The sequence below is a fragment of the Telopea speciosissima genome, chromosome 2, assembly GCF_018873765.1.
Source record: "Telopea speciosissima isolate NSW1024214 ecotype Mountain lineage chromosome 2, Tspe_v1, whole genome shotgun sequence".
Lineage (NCBI taxonomy): Eukaryota > Viridiplantae > Streptophyta > Magnoliopsida > Proteales > Proteaceae > Telopea > Telopea speciosissima.
The window spans coordinates 80,267,888-80,289,796 of record NC_057917.1 but is presented as its reverse complement, the minus strand read 5'-3'; the positions used below and the strand labels follow the sequence as shown (position 1 = coordinate 80,289,796).

General features: G+C 36.9%; 2 protein-coding genes across 6 annotated transcripts in view; both read right to left on the bottom strand.

The window, feature by feature from the left end:
- The window catches only part of LOC122652017 (clathrin light chain 2-like), a 31,606-nt gene extending 14,230 nt beyond the window's left edge, over positions 1-17,376 (bottom strand). Inside the window, exons 1-3 of one of the 4 annotated variants that reach the window (XM_043845638.1) lie at positions 17,372-17,376; positions 1,983-1,998; positions 1,430-1,905 (exon numbers count right to left, since the gene is read on the bottom strand). In XM_043845638.1, coding sequence (XP_043701573.1) covers positions 1,430-1,905; positions 1,983-1,998; positions 17,372-17,373 — 494 coding nt within the window. In that variant the 5' untranslated portion in view covers positions 17,374-17,376. Of the gene's footprint in view, positions 1-1,429; positions 1,906-1,972; positions 1,999-6,406; positions 6,413-17,371 lie in introns of those variants that run through there. The other 3 variants (XM_043845642.1, XM_043845639.1, XM_043845640.1) reach the window with 3 other exon arrangements.
- Positions 7,685-21,909, bottom strand: part of LOC122652011 (pleiotropic drug resistance protein 3-like) — a 42,261-nt gene continuing 28,036 nt past the window's right edge. Inside the window, exons 5-24 of one of the 2 annotated variants that reach the window (XM_043845634.1) lie at positions 20,835-20,994; positions 20,657-20,733; positions 19,483-19,536; positions 19,287-19,377; positions 18,857-19,158; positions 18,497-18,778; positions 18,081-18,394; positions 16,959-17,119; positions 16,774-16,877; positions 14,919-15,069; positions 14,694-14,828; positions 14,070-14,143; positions 13,632-13,964; positions 13,229-13,519; positions 12,879-12,962; positions 12,607-12,740; positions 10,225-10,452; positions 9,468-9,639; positions 8,514-8,768; positions 7,685-8,063 (exon numbers count right to left, since the gene is read on the bottom strand). In XM_043845634.1, the coding sequence (XP_043701569.1) occupies positions 7,797-8,063; positions 8,514-8,768; positions 9,468-9,639; positions 10,225-10,452; positions 12,607-12,740; positions 12,879-12,962; positions 13,229-13,519; positions 13,632-13,964; positions 14,070-14,143; positions 14,694-14,828; positions 14,919-15,069; positions 16,774-16,877; positions 16,959-17,119; positions 18,081-18,394; positions 18,497-18,778; positions 18,857-19,158; positions 19,287-19,377; positions 19,483-19,536; positions 20,657-20,733; positions 20,835-20,994 (3,669 nt within the window). In that variant the 3' untranslated portion in view covers positions 7,685-7,796. The remainder of the gene's footprint in view (positions 8,064-8,513; positions 8,769-9,467; positions 9,640-10,224; positions 10,453-12,606; positions 12,741-12,878; positions 12,963-13,228; positions 13,520-13,631; positions 13,965-14,069; positions 14,144-14,693; positions 14,829-14,918; positions 15,070-16,773; positions 16,878-16,958; positions 17,120-18,080; positions 18,395-18,496; positions 18,779-18,856; positions 19,159-19,286; positions 19,378-19,482; positions 19,537-20,656; positions 20,734-20,834; positions 20,995-21,909) is intronic. The other variant, XM_043845631.1, reaches the window with a different exon arrangement.

The following is a 21,909-nucleotide window of genomic DNA, read 5'->3' as shown; positions in this document are numbered from 1 at the left end:
AAAATATTTGTTTAACATCTTAAATACAAAACTCAGCCATCACAAACATCCCAAAATCAAGAAAATCCTCCAAACCTTCAACGGAATACACCAACAATGATGCAGAAGCATGTCAGAGGCTTTCAACCATAGACGCTCGTTCTAGAATAATTGTTTTATGTTTTAACAGCTTATGTATAAAGGTCAACCAAGTCTACAACAGAGAAATATTTCTTAAATTTTCTCATAATATACTGTATTTCTATCATTTTATTCTTTATATTTTGAATAGTCCGGATTAAAATATAAATATTCGTGAAAAAACAGACACTGCCCCGAGGATAAGATTTTCTTAATCTTTCAAACTTGATTGATCTGTTAGAAGATTTTTGTATGTCAGAGCTTGTTAATAGATCAGCGAGCTCAGTGAATTTATTGATCATCCATGAATACAATTCTCTTCACAACTAATTAAGCCTTAAAGTAATCATAAATCTTGACATACCTAACCATCTAGCTAAATCATAACCTATCATCCCTTCCATAACCTATCATTGATTACTGATATCATGAACTGATATTTAGACTAATAATACTGAATGATCAGATGGAATGGTTTGCCATGTACCTCCACTCCAAGGGAAAGCACCTTCAATCACGCCTTTAATCTTGGACAGTTCTGAGACACAACCTAAAAAGGAATGTTATCCCTGACAGAGCCAGGTTGCATTACTTGGATAATCTTAACGGAACTGCAATACTTAAGACAGGAAAAATTTAGCTGCTGGTACGGGATGAGACCTCACTCATACTCCACAACCAAGATCTATCCTCAGAAAACCCCTTCTTGAGCCAACAAATTCTCATGGCAGTTCAACCAAGTGAAAATGAAAATACAGAGTAAGCCGAGCATCCACCTTTAAGAAATGAAAGAACATACTATATTTACGGAAGAGCATATATCAGATCAGCTAGCTCATTGTGATAATTATCATCGAAGTGACTTTCTAAGCTTTTAAATAAAATATCTGTTTTTGTTCAATTTCTACCGTTGCTTTTCCATTGAAATAGTGGAATCTGGCGTTTTAACATTACCATATGACCAAAATAATGCATTCAATTTAACAGTACAGAATACCTAAATTTAGTACCACCAAGGCACCAACCAAGACTCCAGATTCACAAACAGAAAAAATTTAAAGATTTAACCAAAGAAAAATCTAAATAACAGCATCCGCGAAAACCTAATCCTGGAAACCATAATAAAAGGAACAGACACGGATCTGACCGTGTATGCAAGCAAAGCGATGTAATAACAAAGGAAGATCCAAATCGAGAAATAAAAAATACCAATACACATGTCAATTCCCAGAATTTTCTACGGATCAGCACAATTAAGATCTAAAATCAAAGACAAACGGAAAAAAAATCAAACAATTCAAAACCTCACCGGCGCCATTCACGAAGAGCAGCTCCTTCCTCCTGCATTTCTTCCGGAGGGGGAAGCATCGGCCCGTCGGATGTGAATAAACCATCGTCGTCGGCACCAATGTCGTAAGGCTTTCCATTCCCATTCGATTGGGGCATTCCAGAGAAGGGAGAAGACGAATAATCGGGGTTTGGAACATCGAAGCCATAGATTTCAGGAGAAGGTGGGATGCCGTCGAAGGAATGGGAGACATGATGAACTGCAACCTCATCTTCGGCGGGGTAAGTGTCATGAAAACCAGACGAAGGTGGAGGTTCGTCGATTACGTCTTCCACCTTGCCTTCTTCCTCTGCGGCAAAATTTGAGTAAGATTCGTAACGCTGGGACGGCAAGCGAGGGTCGTAGCCTATGTATCCGTCGTCGTCGAAAGGGCGAGTCGAGCTCCTCATCACCTCGTCGCCGTCGTTGCTGAATGTATCAAACGACGACATATCTCTGAGTCTCCTCTGCCTCTTCTCTCTGTACCAGAAGAACTTTGCTCTTTTTCACAGTGACTCTCTCCTTCTCTCTCTCCCTCTCTCCCTCTCTCCCTCTCTCTTTCTGCAGATAGATAGACAGATCGATCGATAAAAAAACTGATTGGAGAGACTCTATTCTCAAGTCTCTCGTTTCTTACTTTTCAATCTGTCGCGAAAATTATAGTTTCGCGGCACCGGCAGAGTGGCAGGCGGAAGTAGAGGAGTCGAATTAATGTACGAAAGACAAGGGAGATCTGATTTACTTAAAAAGGGTTTTTGTTAAATGCCCTCCTAAAAATGCCCCCTTGAAACTTTTCTAATCTTAAACTCCTCTTTATTTTCAACAAATTGTAGTATTTTGATCTTGTCCGTTAATTTGGGACGTTAAACGTTATTTTTAAAGTATGTAATGATCAAAATGCCCTTATGACAAAAACCAACAAAAATTAAAATGTAAAGTGACCAAATTGCTCTCATCTTCTCCGAATGGTTTAGGGTTTGAAACTGAAAATCAAACCCTAAACCATTTGGAGAAAACCCTATAATCATCTATCAATCCAATCGTAATTTCTTCTGCAAATCAAAAAATCAAAGAGAAATGGGATTGAATCCAAACTTTACATCTATTTTTGAGTGATTTCATTGATTTCCAAATGCTTGCTGCAATTGTTTGTGAGTTTCTGCAATCCAACCCTTTTTCCCTCTTCGTCTGCTTGTATATCTAATCTAATCTAATCCGTTATCATAGTTTGTTATCAAAAAATCTTACTTGCAACTTAAGGAATGAATCCAGTGAGTTAAATTTCATGGTGCATTTCTTTAATCTCTACTGTTGACTTGACTTAGAGACTTCACTCTCGAGTCTTTGTCTACCACTCCCAAATTGAAGGGGAAAAGATGCTGGAAGAAGAAAACAATTTGACTACTAATGATCTACTTGCAGGAAAATTGAATAAGCAGAGCAACAGCAGTTTTGCTCATCTTCCCCAAATAGTTTAGGAAACTGAAAACCGAAAAAATCCCTAAAATCATTCAAGAAACCATCTTCCCCAAATCCTTTGCAATCTTCTTTGCATTGATGGCAAACCCATTTCAGAATTTGAGCCTGTTAGGCTGTTAGCATTATTTCTGTGGTGCATTAGTCAAATTTGTTCTGGGTTTGAGATTTAATTACTTTGTGGGTTTGTCTGTTGCAGGATTTTAGGGAAAGAATGAGTTTGCAGTGAAACAAGGGAAAGAAAGAACAATGAAAGCTACAAAGTTTAGGGTTCGATTTTCAGTAGAGATCAATAGCAGAACCAAAAGTCAAGGAATAAATACAACTTGGTCCAGTGGAAGAACAAGGAACCAGACCTGAAACTTCAGTTGGATTTTCCAATTTAGATAGTCTTTTAACTCCAGAATTTGCAACCAGAATCCCTTAGGGTAGGAATATATCTTCCAAATTCTAAGAAGGAAAGGAGATTTAACTAACTATGGGGGGCTGTTTGTATCGCCCAGAAAACAGAGTAACAGTATAGTTTAAAGGAACTGAAATAAAAGAAGAAGATAGAACTAGGAGAGAGAGAGGAGGAAGGCAGCGTACATACGCCGTGAGGTAAAATTCAACTTTAAAATCTATTTTCCATTCCAATCTATCTCTCTCGTTCAATGGTTACCACATATATAAAGGAAAAAGAAAAATTAATTTTCCAAATCAAACATATTGTTTAGGGTTCGATTTTCAGCAGAGATCAACCCTAGCAGTTTGGACAATCGTTTAGGGTTAGATTTTCAGTTTCAAACCCTAAAGCATTTGGGGAAGATGAGGGCAATTTGGTCACTTTATTTTTTAATTTTTGTTGGTTTTTATCACAAGGGCATTTTGGTCATTACATATCTTAAAACTAACGTTTAACGTCCCAAATTAACGGACATGACCAAAATACTATAATTCGTTGAAAATAGGGGGAGTTTAAGATTAGAAAAGTTTCAAGGGGGCATTTGGACAAATGGACATTTTTAGGGGGGCATTTGACAAAAACCCAAAAAAAAAAAAAACAAGTCAAGGGCTTGAATTGTAAACCGAAACCGATTTAAACCGTTTATTAATATGATTGGTTTTGGTCTTAATATCGTTGGAAAGCTAGGTTTAGATTCGAGTCAACCGAGTGGAGTTATAAAGGAAAAATAAAACCTGGCCAGGTTTAAGTAATATTTAGATCAGGCCCGAGTCAAACCGGGTTTTCATTGACTCGATGCTTTTGTCCGAGTTTTTTTTTTTTATTTAGCCATATATTATGGGGGAGAGTTCTGTGTGGGTGAAGCGTGACCCTGCGCATACGTGAGGGCCAATAGGAGCGTGTAGGAACATCAATAGAGTGGGCATTTCTATCTTTCTTCAGCCCCCTCTGTGTTTGGGACGTAGCACGCATATTCTCCCACTGAGTTCTTTTTCCCATATGTTATTCATAACCTTAAGTTTGGTCTAAAACTAGGATTGTCAATCAGTCAATTTGAACCAATTTCGGTTTGATTTTGATTTAGGTTCGATTGGTTTCAATTTCTGATCGGTTTGGTTTCAGTTTACCATGTAAATATATTCGTAAGTATGGAAGAAATGTGTGTTTTTATATGAATTTTGAGCTACTGTCAATTTCTTATCAGGTTATTTTGGTTTCGGTTCGGTTCAGTGTCCTATCAGTTTCGGTGTGATCCAATTTGGATTTAACATCTTCCACCTGTTGAGCTCTCAGCCCCAAATTGCACTTTTAGGGAATTAAAGAGAATTTTTTCCCGCCCCAATACCAACGACATTGAAATTACCCCTCCTTTCAAATCTCTTCTCAAGATAAGAGAGATAATAAGGGATAGGGTTTTTGGGGCATTACAGACGTTCGCCAAATCTCTAAGGTAATTTTTGGATAATAATCAGGTCCTTTCTTCAGTCATATCGACCATTCGACTCTATTAAATAAGATGGCAATTGGTTACATAATGAATCGTTATCGTCTCCTGTTCGCTGTCCGAACAGGATCGTCATGTCCCCTCACATGGGGGTGCAAAATGACAACTTATCCCCCTGCCCGAATACACTACCCAAGAGAGAATAAAAATTATTACATAATAGTAGCACCCTCTCCTCCACAACTCCAGCCCACTTCCCTTACTCTATTTAACTTCTATTAACTCTTACCATGACGTCATATCTACTTAAGCATTACAAGGCTACTAACTACTCACAAGTCACAACCACGACACCATATCTATTTAACCATTTACATAATTACATAGGCTACTAACTACTCGCAACTACGTACGGTACATTTCTTTAAATTCATATTGTTGGTAAACAAGGATCGGTTTTTTAGCAAGGCACGGAAAGTATTGCCAAATATTCAATATGATTCCACAATTTCTATTTTCGTTCAAGTAAAAGATTCTATCCTATTGAAAGGATCTTCTGATCAATTCAGAGATCGTTTTGATTCCATTAGTAATGATGATTCGAAATATCACACGTTGATCAATCAAAGATCTCTCGATTTATCAGTGTCAATACGATTAACTCCAGCTACTTTTCCATGATCCTGTAGTTTGTGACAACTGATTGATAGTGCAATTAAAGATCTCTCGATTTATCAATTTCTGTCGACGTTTGTCCCTTATCTGAAATAGTCCTTCTGGTGTTACGGTGATGTAGACGGAATCAAAGAAATAATTTAACTGGATGAAACAAAGGATAGGAGCGAAATCACCATCACTTGGAATTTACTGAATATGTTGATATTTGGAAGTTCTTTCTATAACTCTCCAAGTGGCACAAAGGCAACGAAGAATACAAGCTGAGAGGGCAAACCTCATAGAATTAGAGAAAATAGGGCAGTGGTAGAGCGTGCAAAGCCGAAACAACTCCTTCCCATTCCAATGTTCTAATTTAGTTTTCCATTTTCTTGAGAAAGGATATTCAACTCATAGGCAGTAGTCAATGGATCCACATTTTATTAGATTCAAAGAACATTGTCATTAGTGTTGAGCTATAGGGAGCAACAAGTAAACGCCCTTGGAAGTGACAATGAGAGGAGAAGCTCAGATGGGTGAGTTAGACCGATTCAAATCCTAGAAAAAATTCACATCTACAATAGAGAAAAGTGGTATTCTTATTCTCTACGTATTCTTCTCTATTTCTATGGCACCATCCAGAATTTTAATCGCAAAACAGAACTCATCCGAATTGGAGTATCCGTGAACTGCAGTGATTTCAACAACTATGAAATGCCGAGCATATTCCACATCCTCTTCAGCATTGGAGTGTTGGTCAAAACATAGAGGGATTGCTGACATTACCCTACATAATCAATCTTAGAGCAGGGAGCGATAAAAGTGTCTAATAAATATGCATGGAATGGTTAATAGTAAATTTCGTGGAGTAAAACCCTTTCGTAAAGTTCAACTTCCTCCAATATCTTATTCATCTTTCGAAATGTGAACTGTGAACCACCTCTCTCCCTCAATCTTTTTGTTTTCTTTGAAAAAATTAAATGGTATTTGAGCTTCAGTCATTACTACCAAGGGATATCATGTCAAACTTTTTAGTTTAAAGTTCAATCATATAAGATGCCAGACATAAATCATGTAAAGTTATCACACTATCATTTTCAGTTTCAAACACACATATAAAAGATAACCAACAATTCATGTCATTTGAACCAATCCTCCTCCCACGCATGATGAAACAAGGCTTTCTAACATGAAAGCAACATGTTTCATAAGAAAAAGGAATCAGAGTTTCCTTTCGCCCACACCGGGCATCGGTACCGTTGAATTGAATAAAGAGGGGTTATTTCAACTTCGTAAGTATGAGATGGGAGTGTAATAATGATAGAAGACCCCAATCATGGGGTCACATCAAGGAATTTTTCCTTCTCAACAGATGAAAGAAAACTTACTGTAAAAATAATAAGGGATAAAGAACGTTAATTGGTCACAGTTGGGTGTGGAATGACCGCCCAGCCCCCATTCCAAGGCAAAAATTCCAGGTGCCATGGCAGGGGCTGGGCAGTCATTTCACGCCCAATTGTGTCTAGCTGTAATGTCCACACCTTGGACATGACCAGACAACGATATCTTGCCCAAAAAATTTATAATAATTAGGTAATTGGAGAGTTTTGAGTAGATCTGGCCTAAGATCAAGTCGTAGCAATAAATAAAAAATTTCTTTTTTTTTAAAATTTAAACATTCTCTTAAATTTCCCTTGCAACCAAACGAAACCTTGGTTCATTCAACCAGATTAGATCTCCCTTATAAAAAATACAACCACTGAATCTCCCCGACTTATAAATAAAGTGGTGAACTGAGAAGTTGTAAACTTCCTTTCATAAGAGGCTAAATGCTTAAATTCAAGGCTCAAGTTTGTCACAAGACCATTCCATATCATTTATTAAATTCCAAGTGGCGCAACTATGTGTGCAGACCAGGTAATCTAACTGGTCTCAATAGATTAGTGAACCTTTCAGGCCATGGAACTTTTCACCTCTTGTTTTATCAAAATATAAGCTACTAAACCTCCCCAGCCTGCAAGTACTAATTAATTAATAACCAATACCCATCTGGTCCAAATAATTTTATGAAATTACCCATTTTACTCTTGTTTTCATTCATCAGAATGCAAACTTCTTGTCCAACAAAAAATTGATTAATTTTCTCGCTTGGGGGGGGGGGGGGAGGGGAGGGAGGAGGAAGAGTAATTGGAACACTTTAGTCGGGCAAAATCAACTCTGCCAAGAAAAATGCTTTCTTCATAGTAAACCAATCATAAATAGTTTTCCTATGCTTCAATTGCAATGGCTTCAGCTACTTGATTGCGATCCTTTTAAGTGCTCTAAAACAGTCACCTCTTCTGGAAATTCAGTTTTCCTATACAGTATGAAAAAACAAATGCAAAGGCAACAGGGTAGAAAATAAGAACAACAGCCACTGTGTTCAAACGGTTATAGCTAAATCCAAAGTAATTGCTAATGAAGGTAGATACTGTTTGGGTTTCACCAAGCGCCATTATCTCTGTTTCTATGTCTCCATATTGTGAAGTGAGGAGACCATTCAGTGTCCAGGATGTTGGGACCAAATAATACAACCAAAGCCACCAAGTCGGAATTTGCTGTAGGAAAGAAATACATCAGAATCTACAAATGGTTCAACGTAAAACTCATGACTTTTTCCGCAAAGTAGGCATAAAACTGAGGACTCATCAATATCCAGTCCAACCCATACAAATTTAGACAGGATTAGGATCCTATGGTCAAATCAGAATTAACCAATATGAACCTTCCCAGGATTTGGATAAGGACCCAGCTATTAGGATGCTTGAGGATCTATGTATGTGGTATATATATGAATTAATTGGGTCAGAGATAGATCCATCATCCTGGACTTCAGTTTGATTAAGATCCAAATCTGGACATTGTGAGAATTCACATATAGAGGATCCGACCGATTTCATGCCCCAATTTGGAACATGAAATGAAGTATACAAACATGCAAGTCATCACATGAGAGGAAAACAATACATCTCAATGAATTTATCATAGGAGTAAGATAACTGGCTTACCGGTCTGGGTATCAAGAACCCAGCAAGAAGGTTCATCGATATGTTAAAGGCAGGAGACAATATGGTAGCAATATGGATGCTTGGTGTCACAGCTACAAGAAGCATCCCAATGTAATTGAAGCTGAGCAGCACACAAAACATGGCATAGGTGTACCACAATATCTTATAAGCTGATGGGTAGTACCCAATCATGGGATATGTGATGATCACATACATACAAACTTGAGAGAAGATATAGGGAAGCTCAATTACCACCTACACAAAAAAAATTTTGCCTTTAGGGAGCTGAATTGATTGTGAAAACATATAACATTGAACCCTTAAGAAGATACTAAGACCATTTCTCTGAAGTAGGAGAATCTTAGATGGATTAAGAAGTAGGACATGTTATTCATCTAAAAAACAAAAAACAAAAAGTAGGACATGTTGGAGTAATTAGCCAGGGAAGTACTTTTTTCTATTGTATTGTAGGGGCATTTTCGCCTTTTAGCTTGTATTAGGGCTTCCATATTTGAAAGTACAAATAGGAGGCTTGTGTGCCTATTTGAAAGTATAAATAGGAGGCGTGTGGGTCTGTTTGAAAGTATAAATAGGAGGTGTGTGGGTCTGTCTCTCTCGTTCTTTCATCAGGACAATCTGAATTCCTGCTGATGGCAATGCAGAAGGTGGGATCTCAGATTTCTTTGTGATACTTCTTATATTTGTCTGGGTATGGTGAGATGTTAATTCTGTATTTCCTTTTTGCTGACCTTCAGCAACAAAAAAAAAAAGAGAATGCAATCCTGAGATCTGGATTGGGATGAGACATCAATCTTGATAAAAAAGAATTTTCTGTCTCTTCATCCTAAGATCCTGAATCTCAGATGCGGTACCAAAAAATTATTAAGTTTCATATCAACACAAGTTAAAATCTAGGTTGAGCCAAGTAAAGAAGTTTAAGAGAGTGGTCTAGACCTGTGCAAAGGAATAGGCCCATGAAGAATACATTCCAGCGGCTCTTTCCCTGTATAGAACAGTACGTTCCATTGATACAAATGGTAAAACTGCTGTGGAATTGTTTATGCCTATCTGGAGCACAGCAACATACATCCCACCAAGTATATTGAATAAGTCCTGCTCAGTATTTCTGAAAACAAAAACCAAGAGAACTATGTCAGTAATTGGTATAGCATTGGATATCACTTCCAATCGAAAACTTCGGTACCGTTCATACATAAGAACTAAATTTGAATGTGCTTTAGATCAGGCCATTTTGTTTAGTCAAGATGCTCTTTCTATAGAGTAAACTATCATGCATAGAGGCAAAAGTAGGAATATAGTTTCGAGTGGAATTTGTTTCGATATTTTAAATGAACCAATTTGTAGTTACAACTTAAGAAAGTCAAATAATTGAAATGGTTCATAAAAGCAGAGAAATATGCATCATTTGGTGGTAACTTTCCTAATTGCAATTTGCAATTATATACTGAACCCAACAATAATTCAAACCTAACCCTATTTATATGATACCAAACTGCTTGATATATAGTATTGGATATATGAGTTATCCTTAGAGGTCATCTAAGTGGAAACAATTAAATGGCAAAACTTTGCCAGCTACAGTTGTGAAAAGTTTGCTACAGAAGCTCTGGTAAACAGTTTATTTTATGTTGTTCTCCTCTCATAAAATTATAGAATAATATAAAACTTCAGTTGAGTATAATGGACTTACATCTTCTGTCCCTGCTTCCAAAACAATGCTCCAAATAGTAGAGACGCAATAAACGTAAATGCGAATCGCCTTAAATTATAATTAGGACTTCTCCAGTAGGACAAGTTTTGTTTCCACAAGCACACTTTGAATTGTCCCCAACCATTTTGTGGATAACGGGTTGGAAAATGCAAATCCTTTGAAGCAGGAGGTGGAGTACTCAATTTCTTTACAAGCTCATTGTTGTCCCTAAAGTTAGAGGAGTAAAATGCTTAGTATCTATAAACCCAAAAAAAATAAAAAATGCTTCGTATCTTATTTAAGAAAATGATGGTTGTATAACATGAAATAATCAATACCACACAGCCAAAACTAGCACAACTGCTTTTTGACCTAACATCAGAAAGAATACAAGAGAGTCATACAACTTTTAATACTGAACTGCATTTCATCAAATGGGTACACATGCCACCAGCCCCAAAAATTTTAGTCAATTGAAGGCTTCAGAACAGCCTCAAAATTACACCAAACAAATGAGCTTAATTATCTAATCAATGGACTCTCATAAAGTAATCAATTGGTCTTAATCTTCATTAAGAACTTGGGCATCAATTGGGATAATTAGGTCACAAAGAAAAGCATAACATCCAGAGTCCAGACTAAGGTCTATGAGGAATGACCCATAAATGACAGGGTAACATTTGATGGGACATGCTTTGGTAGGATTCAATATTTGCTATCAGCTCTAGTTATGCATTCATCCTTCTGACATGAATAGTTAGGTTTAACCGGAAAATAATAACTCAGTGTTTTAAAATGTACTAAATGTAAAGCTAGGTGTGAAATAACCTAACCCCAGTTAGGATCAAATAAAACTCAAATCAAACACTGGTTTCAGACTTGGACAATATATGAATAATTCCTAAGAATAGATAACAGTGGGTAAAATAACTCTTACAACTTCTAACAGCACCTAGTAAGAGTGTTGAATAACCCCAGCCACAAGGAATAACAAACAGCAGCAGTAGCAGTACTGCCGCCTCAGTCCTGGGACAAGGTCAAACAACCAGAAAATCACCCAATTTAGAATTAGTAGCTACACATGTTGGATGGGCCTTATATTCCCATCAATTTTGGGTCTCTAGGGGGCGAATAACTCCTAAAAAACTCAGACCAAAATAACGGTTAAATGCTGAGATATTACAATGACATGAAAATAGAAACTGAAGTAAAAAATTAGTAACTAATGGAGTTAAGCAAACCTAGCCATCTGATGTACACCCAATCAGCATCAAGTGGAGGTCTTGAAGAAGGGAATCAGTCCTCAAAAATCCAGATCAAGTTGGTGGCTCAATTCTGAGATCTCTCATCTTCTTGAACTAGGGCTAAAATAGGGAGATTTTATATCTCCGCAACCTGACCTCAGAAAGCTCCCAAATCCCAGTCAAGTGGAGCTCCTAATATGGGGGTTTGATCCTCTACATATCAGCCAAAGTGGATGGTTGGTTGTTCAGATCTGTGAAGTCAAAGTAGCAGCAGAACCCTTGAAAAGCAGAACCACAGATGCTGGGAATCCTTCTCTGATCAGTAACAAAGGCAGCAGCAACTTGGGACTTGAAAGAGAACTTCAGTAGATGAAATCAGAAGCTCCAATAAGGTTCAGGTGGTCTCAGATGTGTTGAGAAAGTAAAATCACAATGGGGAAAATAGAGTACCGACTGGAGGAGAGAAGGGGAGGAAGGAGAAGGCTATCTCAGCCAAGGGTATCACACCCTGAGGTCTCTCACCTCACTGTCTCTCACAGCAACATATTGCACAAAGCAAATCAATTTCTTTTTCATTAAAATAGCAGGGAGGACCCAGGACATCCATTACACATATAGTAGAAACTTTCCAAAACTGAGAATACAAAAAAAAAAAAAAAGGAAAGAAACTAGAAGCCTCTTACAAGGAAGAATTGAGGCTTGCACAACCAGTAATCTAAGGACTTTTTTTTGGATGAATATAATCTAAGGACTTAGTTGATAAGACTTACTGAGTAAACAAATATTGAAATTAAAAAAAAAAACAAATTAATTAAAAGATAACTCGTTGACCAAGCTACCCATCCCCCACGATTTGGCTTTGAGTGAGCCAAAAACACCGAGCCGCATGGGCTGGCCCAGCCAAGGCTGGTTGGCCCAAAGGCCAACGAACCTGATCCACTTATTTAGAGTTATGGATCTGGTTCCTTAGTTCCCGCGGCTATACTTTTGGCCCAAGAACCTGTCTACATCAGTAATTGCTTGGGCTGCAAAATCTTTGGGTTGGGGGTGAAGTTCTTGAATATTATTCCAAAATATGCAAATAATAGATTGTTAACACCATCTAGTTTAGCTAAATGTGAAATGCTCAGATGCTTACTCGTATAAAGAAGACTCCTTATAAAGTTGCGCAAAATCTACACCAACTTCTGTCTCTGCAGACGTAGATGTGACCTCTAACATCCATGTTGCTGGGTTGTAGTTATCCTTAATCTTTGGTACCCCAGAAATACTCTAATAGAAAGATGCAGAGAAGTGAAACAAAGATTCGCCAACTTATTTCTAATAGAACTGGTATATCTAAGTTCGAATGATGTAGAAAAAAAATATTTCAAAGCAATAAATAAATAAATTATGTCAAAGGAAACTTACCTCAAAATATTCAATAACCTTACTTGACCGTTGGCCCAATGGTCCAGCATAGATTATCCGTCCTCCAGTTTTCATTAGAATCAACTATAAGAGTTGTAAAATATGCATTAGAATAAAAATTAAATAATATCTACTGAATAGTTCAATAACCCTGCTTACTATGCTTGTTAGAACTTGTAATTACACAGGTTAGGTGCGAAACATTGAATATATTTGCAGCTGCTCAATATTGGCATAATCCATCCTCATTACTCCTATGGGTAACAACATAGATTCTTAATCTCAACACTTGACATGTCAAAACTTTGTAGTCATATTTTGTTCATGTAGACAGAAACTTGAGATCATACCTCATCAAATGTTTCAAATATGTCAATACTTGGTTGGTGGATGGTGCAAACAATTGTCCGTCCAGTGTCAACCACATTTTTTACTGCCCGTATAACTATGGCAGCTGCTCTAGCATCCAAACCTGATGTAGGTTCATCCAGGAAGATAATAGATGGGTTGGCAACAAGCTCCACAGCTATTGTGAGACGTTTGCGCTGCTCAGTAGACAAACCATTAACACCAGGAATGCCTACCAAAGAATCTTTAATTCCATCAAGCTCAATAGTCTCAAGAACTTCATTTACAAATTCCTGTGAAAAACATATTGAACCAATTCTGAGTCTCAGATTATTTAAAGGGAGAAAAATATATATATATATATATAGCCAATAACTATTTAATCTTCTCTAAAGGATGTCATACAGCTTTTGCATTTGCATCAATTTGAGGTGAAAGCCGCAACCAAGCAGAATATATAACCGATTCTTGTACAGTGATTTGAGGAGAATGTATATCATTCTGCTCACAATAACCTGATATCCTGGCAAATGTCTCTTGAACCTTGGGATACCCACCAATCATTATTGTTCCTTCAATATACCCACCAGTTTTTCTTCCAGAAAGAACATCCATAAGAGTTGTTTTACCAGCTCCACTGACACCCATCAATGCTGTAAGGACGCCGGGCTTAAATGAACCAGTAATATCATGAAGAAGTTGTAGCCTTTTTTGTGTGAAACCTCGCTCTCTCATTTCCTGATATCCAAAGGTTGAAGTAAGCATCATCATTTTGTCTAACAGCTTCTTACAGAAAGAAAATTCCTAGAAACAAATGTAAGTAGACTGTCTCGGGTTGATTACCAAAGGAGTGTCAATGTAGTATTGAAGATCTTGAAATACAACTGTTAAGGGCTCAAAAGGTAGGACCATCTTTCCTGTGGAATCAGTAGCAGCATTCATGAATAAATAGGAGATATTGGAAAATCACCCTTGCACTACAAGATGGGGAAGAATTACATGGCTACTGTTCATAATTGTCAAGGTGACTAGGCCACCCCAGGTATTGAAGGGGTGCCCCAGGTGACAAGGTGCCCGCCTAAGTGTTTCCTAGGCGCCTAGGCGTACAGTATATGACTATGTAATATAGCAATGATAATTTTATATACTTATGCTTATATACAACATTGAAGCCATATCAATGCAATATGATATAATTATGCTAGCAATGACCTCATATGAGAAAATCAACATATAATAAACAAAGTATAGGATATAATACAAACATATTCATCGAAAAACAAACAATACACATAAATCACTGTAAACTTGTGAAGTGTCAACAAGGCGTGCTATCTCCTTGGACCCAAGAAAGAGTTTGGATACCTAGGTGATGCCTTGACAACTATGCTACTGTTTATAACTTTAAATTCTGACAGTTCTATTTTTCCCTTAAAAATAAAATAAATAAGTAAAAATTATGGTCACCTTTTCTAGTTTCTGCAATTCTTTTAGGATAAGCATTATTGGGCTTATCCTCTGCATAAACATTGACTGAATCATCTTTTCCTTGTATTTGGGAGAGCTTTTCATATGAAATAATAGCACGGGACTTCTCAGGAGCTGCAGACATATAGACTTGGGTTAAAAAATCATATACAGTCTATTCCCTTCTAATTAGCAAACCCACTAAGAAAAGAAAGAGAAACTTACGCTTTGAAAAAGTTAAGGTCAACGTAAATCCAATATTAAAAAGTATTGCAAAGCCAAATAAGACGCCAAATGATATCCAATAAAAGTAGCTTTCAAAGTTGAGGCCACGACTTTCAAGTATTTGTTGACTTAGGGTACTGTTTGTAGACATCTAAAAAGGAGAACAAACAGTAATAAGTATTGACAAATGGATGATCAAACTTTTGGTTTATAGAAAGTAAGACTAATTATGAATGAAGAATTTGTTTATTCAACAAATAGAACTGCGATTAGTTAGTATACAAAGGACTATTCATTTCCACAATGGTAAGCGAATACGAGAGACCCAATCCATTGGTTACAATAATGCATTTTAGAAAAAAAATCCGATCAAACCATGTAACCTATTCTACAGAAATGAAAAAAAAAAAAATAAAGAGAAACATAGCGATTGACCTAGAGGGGAAAAACAGGGCAAAAGAAAGACCCAAAAAAAACGAATTATGGAAGCCACAGTAAACAATATTTAGAGTTCCCTTCTAAAGAAAAAAAAAATGTTTAGTACATAGGAAAAGATTACTTACTTTCAAATTTGTCTAAAACAACTTAACCCCGAGGTGCCCCCGTGTGTGTGTGTGTGTTCATGTTAAGAACAATGATCCAACTTCAAGAAACACCAATATTTCTATAAAAAAAAATAAGCATATTCTTTCCTTTGGTTAAATAATTAAAGGCACGGTGTGTTCTTCCTACCATATTTGATTTTCTAAATAGACAAAATTCTAGACCATAAACATGCAGAGATGTATATAAGCATTTTTTTACCTATTCTTTTTTCGAAATATAAACATCTATAACATGAATTATTCATTGAAAGTCAACATTTCTCCACACGAATTATTCATTGAAAGCTGCCATTTCCTTCCCTCTGGCAATTTTCTAAGGTGTCATTAACTTGGAACCATTTTAAACCTGTGCATCTCGATGAAAACGAATCCTAAAACGATGTAGAAAAGAATGGAAATCGCAAACAACAACCACACAAACGAACACAAGGATTTACATGGTTCGGCAAGATTACCTACGTCGATGATCTGTTTCACTATCAATGGAGAATAGGGTTACAGCCGATCATCCTCACACCTCTCTCAGATTGCATTTCAGAGAAAGAACCCTTGCTACTTATTTATAGTGAAACCCTATACAGGAATTTTACTGAAATTCCCTACGGCCTCTTAACGGCCCTTCGGAATCAACCCACAAACCAAGCGACGGATTACAAGACATCGTAACCCCAACACATCTCTGATACCCTATCTTTTTCCAATTTTACGTTTAGCTAATAAGGAATTTGATATCCTAATAGGCTTGTTTTGAAGTAAATCTCCTATGAGGATCTGTAAAAACGACATGTTTCCGACGTGTATATTTATGTTAGTTACGTCTTCTTACAGTCGAACAAAGAGCCATTCTACTTTGCCTCCACTGTACGAAGGCAAAAAGTTTTCCACACAGACATGCAGAGGGGAATCTCTACATAGACAGCTAGTGTGAAGCCAATTCTGCCATTTGGAAGGCTGTTTTTGGCCAATCCCATCATTGAATAACTCAGTCATACAATTTTAGTCATCAAAATTTTGACAAAAATTGACTCGTGTATTCTGCCATGTGGGATGATGATTTTGGGCTAAAGCTTAGCCCATGGGTAAAGGGTGATGATGTCAACATATTGACAAAAGTTTGAGCACCAATTGAGCTTCCAGGTGGCAAATAAAAGTATATAGAGATGCCCATGTAGAGGTTCCTCTAAACATTGCCTGTGTAGAATAATTCCTTCCTTGTAAGAATCAACAAAATTAGGTGGTTTGAAGCTCACCTTTTGCCAACGAGGAGCAAGAAATTCATTTACTGTCATGCCTATTTCCCCATATGTCAATGGAGAAACCCAAAATCCCCACTTCAGCCAAACTGGCATATATGCTGCAGCCAAAGCATCTCTCAGTGTTTCCACTTCAAACAAATAGGCCAGACTTTATTTACAAAGAGAATAGAAAGCCTTACGTTGTGGGATAATGAAGCCACTAAATAAAAGGAGGACCAGCCAAGTCATTACACCAGAAGCCATAGCTGCAACGTGAGTTTTAGACAGTGAGGCAACAAACCGGAACATGGATATCGACATTAGATGCACAGCAAAAAGTAGAATGAACTGGCGTAGGAACCTAAAAGACACATCAAGTGAATAAAAGTCAGAGATTGGAAATTATTGAAAACGGTAATCACTTAAAATCTTCTAAGTGGCATTTTTAATATAGAAATATGTTTACAAGGAACCGATACATAATTAAATAAATATAGCTGAAATGGATGTCGAGGTGGATGAGTGGAAAATAGAAAAGATAAAATAAGAAACAAAATACTCCAGGTAATTTAGGACCGGCTCCAATAGTGATAAGTTGAGGGAGTCATTTGACATGGTTTGACCATGTACAATGAAGCCCATTGAATGCACTGGTAACGAATGATATGATGCTGATTAAAGGAAATTAAAAGCACAAATGTGAGGCCAAAAATCACCTTGGGAGAACTAGTGAAAAGAGATATGGATGCCTTTCGATTAACATCTAATATGACCTTAGATAGCTTTAAAAGGACAAAAAAGATTCGTGTAGCCAACATAGTTTTCATGGCATCTAGGCAATCCTAGGTGTTGGAGGAGGGGAAAAATCAACACAATACCAACAAGGCGTCAAGGCGCTCTTCCGGCAAAGGGCGCCTGGACGCCAAGGCATCGCTTAGGCAACACCTTATCAACTATGGTAGCCAACCCCATTTAGTTGGGACAAGACTTTTGAGTTGAGGCAAGTTGTAAATCATATTTACAAATTAAGAAGATTCTCAAGAGTGTTACTAGAAACGAATTGGTGCCTCTCACAGGTGTGCAAGAAGAGGTAGAGCCATTGAATTCCACTGACAAGATTTGTCACCACAGAATTTTGCTAGCATGGAATTTTCATACCTACCATATTTACTTTAATCAATTGGATATAGTTGTGAAATCTTGTAGATCTTAGCTCTAAGTTGGAACTTTTTTAGTGAAAGCTAAACTATCAACTGAAAGATAGTTTATACAAACGTCCTCTAGATTTAGTATCAGTAAACATTTCTCCACAGAATATTTACCTAGTGAACTCAGGACTGTACCCAATGACATAGTAAGTAAGAGCAGACCAAATCAAAGACGCAATCACCGAAAGTGGAATTTTCAGAATAGCTGCTGGAATTGCATAAGCCCAAGCTGGGTAAAAGCAAGACTCTCTCTGTTTGTAGAAAACAGAGAGTCTTGAAACTGTCATAGACAACTCAGGGTATCCGTCAGCCATCACTACCATAAGCCCAAAAAATAGAGAACTCATATAATAGTTTGCATGCTGCAGATCAACGCTCATTCGAGTCCGTAGAAAAAGAGTCATTGTGATGGATGCAATGATGGTAAGCTGCAAGGAGTAAGTATCCAAGTAGATGTTAGACTGCATAGGAAATTAGAAACTTTTTTATCAGTAAGAGGAAAGAATACCAAATGTAGTGGAATCAATTACCTGAACAGACTTGAAAACATATACGAAATAATTTCGCCTCATGAGCAGAAATTCCCTGCTCATGCAAGCTTTAAAGAGCTCCCATTTACTTAGAGAGTACATATTGAAGGATATAGCATTTTTATGGCTTTGAGACTTATCATATGGCTCTGAAAGCTCTCCATATAGCTTATGACCAATATTAGATGCCTTGAATTTCCTAGAAAATTCATCCACGGAAACATAGCTATACAGTTTTTCTGTGGAGTACCAGTATTGTGCTTGATCATTCTTAGAGATGACCTGGAATGGAATGAAATGAAATGAAATTAGGAAATTCTATATAGACCCCAAGAGAGAGAGAGAGAGCTACATACTTACCTCTTGGAGGAAATCAGCAGCTCCTTTTCTTTCAGGGCACCTAAATCCACATTCCTCAAAGAATTCAATGACACCATCACGAGGACCATGGTAGACAATTTTCCCTTCAGCCATCAAGACAATGTCATCAAAGAGATCATAGGTCTCTGGTGCTGGCTGAAGAAGTGAAACAAATGCTGTAGCATCTGTGAGATGCACCAAGTGTTGAAGACAAGAAGCAATCTGAAAGGTAGTAGAACTGTCTAAGCCAGTTGATATTTCATCCATAAATAGAGCTTTTGTTGGACCCACAATCATCTCCCCTGCATAATAGTATTTAAAAGAAGATTCTTGTAAGGGCCCAAAGTAATATTCAGTTTGACTCCTGGAAATCAATAACAAGAACAAACTTAGATGTAGTGTACGCTATCCACTTCTTTATGCAAATTACCTGTTGTTAATCTCTTCTTTTGACCACCTGAGATACCTCTTCTCATTGCATCTCCAACCATTGAATCAGCACAAATATCAAGTCCAAGAATCTGAGTTGATTTAGGTGTGCAAAACAAATCATTACCATAGAACAGAATAATGGATTATACATGAGTAACAAGAGAGCAAGATTTTAGATTTGACAGCATTATTACCTTTAATATGTAGTCTGTTTGGAGGCTTTTTTCTGTCCCTTCAACAGAAATTGCCTGTTAAAACAGTTTGTAAACCATTATTATGGAACTGGAATACACAATAATAACCAACTGCAAGCTACAATGTAAAAAATAGAAGAGTTCATGTTGTATTGGTGATTTATGTGGCTTCTTCAGTTATGAAGTATAAATATTTATTTAACAATGATAATTTTAGTCAACCCAACCCCACAACTTATCATCTAGTCTTTTGACCATCTATTGGATTTGACAAAATATACATCACATATATTAAATACAAAACCAACTAAACAAGAAACCTGATTTGAACTTTTTACAGATGGTCGGATTAGTCAATAGTTTTGCTTATGTAATAAAGTCGCTTGGAGACCACTGGCAGTAGCTTTGCTCCAACATCATTGTAAAAGTGTTTTTCTAATTATTTCCGTAAGTTCAAGAATTTGGGATGCCCTTAGAATTCTAGTAGCAACTCCAAATGAAGTTTAAACATATAGGGCAAGGGAGGGGAGGACATGGACTTCCCACATGTGTTTTTTTTTTTTTTTAACCCATTGCAGAGTTTAGAGCTTTGAGGGATGGGTTCAAACTCTGCGCTGAGTTGGGGTTTTCGGATTTCCACGTGAACTCGGATTCTACCACGACTGTGCAAGGCATTCTTAAGAGAAGGTGCAATTTTTGGAAAGGGTGGTACTGGTTCCACGAAATTTTAATTTTAATTGATGCACTTCGGCCTATAATTTCGTTTACTTATAGAGAGGGCAACAGGGCGGCAGATTGGTTGGCAAATTATGCGTGCAACTCGGCGTCGACAGTTTGTTTAGTTCAGAATTTGATCTTCCCTTACAGCTTTGGCAGATTGCTAGAGAGGAGGCTATTGGGCTTCCTGCCTTCCCACATGTATTAGTAATCAATTTCATAAGAAATGTCTAGAAAACTTCTGATCAACTCAAAGACTTTGGCATGAACTGTCATACCTCTTAAGCTTATGTATGTTCATTCTTCCATATTGCATGTGACATGACTTCAAAATAAATGATAAGTAAGCTATTCTAGTTCTATCTTCTTCGATTTTGTCATTTGTTCTCATACCTAGGCAACATACATATGGAAAACAATTAAATAGAGAAAGAAATCTAGAATTGCTAATAGGTACCTTCATGTAAGTATCTACATATGGATCTGGGAGAATTCCTTCTTGCTTCTCCCTTCTGCTAACCTCCATCATAATATCTTATGCCACATGAAGAAAGATAATATTAAGTCATGAACTTAAACAAACAGGGAGCCAAAAATAAAAGGAACCATCAGAATTCAACCAAAAGAAAGACTACCTGCTCGGCTTCCTACACCCTGAAAACATGCGGAGAAATCAACGGTTTCCCTCACAGTCATCTCAGGAATGTGTAGGTCATGTTGGCTTATGTATGCTGATGTTTTCTGAGGAATGAACTCTTCCAGTTTGTAACCATTGTAAGAGATTTCCCCTGTGACCTAAAATTTGCACAGACAATAATAATCTCAAATCTATGATAAAAAGACATAAATGTAATATAAACTGCTGTAGAGACAAGCCACAACAATTTTTTTATCCAACAGAATAATGTATAGATTTTAATTAAATTTGTCTTGCATGTAACAAAATTGATTTGATTATTTCGAAATTTCAACATTCAAGGTAGAGATGTAAATGGACAATTGAAAACCTGGATTCAATTCAGATTCATACCCATTTATGCGAATATTTATCTGGATAAATGGATATTAGGTACAAATTCAGATAGCATTTAGTATCTGGATGGTAATCAGATACAGATTCAGATATTGATCTATTCGTTTCAATAATTTCTGCTATGATTATAATTCACTAATATAGATAATTATTTAAGAATTTAAGCCTTATATATATTATATATTTAAATCTTCATAACGTAAAAATATAATGCATTATTTTAATGTCAATTTTGCTAATACTCAAATATTTTAAAAAATAATTGGATATTATCGAATTTGAATTTGGACAGCCCAATCCTTGGTGGATATGAATTCAGACACTCAAACGAGATATCCATCAGATACCGAATCAAATTCACATAGCAGATTTGCTAATTGGATACGAATTCAGATACTAGCGTATCCACCCCAAATATTCTCTGTTTATTGACTATTTCTAGGGCTAGAAAAATGTAAGCTAAGAAGCCTTTTCTATGTGGAAGATGTTACAACCGCTTATCCTAAAAGCTCGAGCTGCTAAATAAGAACAACAATCATGTATATCAACACCCCCCCATGTGCAGGCCTGTACACACACGAACTGCATGTGATACACACTCACGCAGAAACACGATCATATGGTACTGAGGTGAGCATGTGCTGGGGAACCCCGTTGCATTTTCCAGGGATGGAACA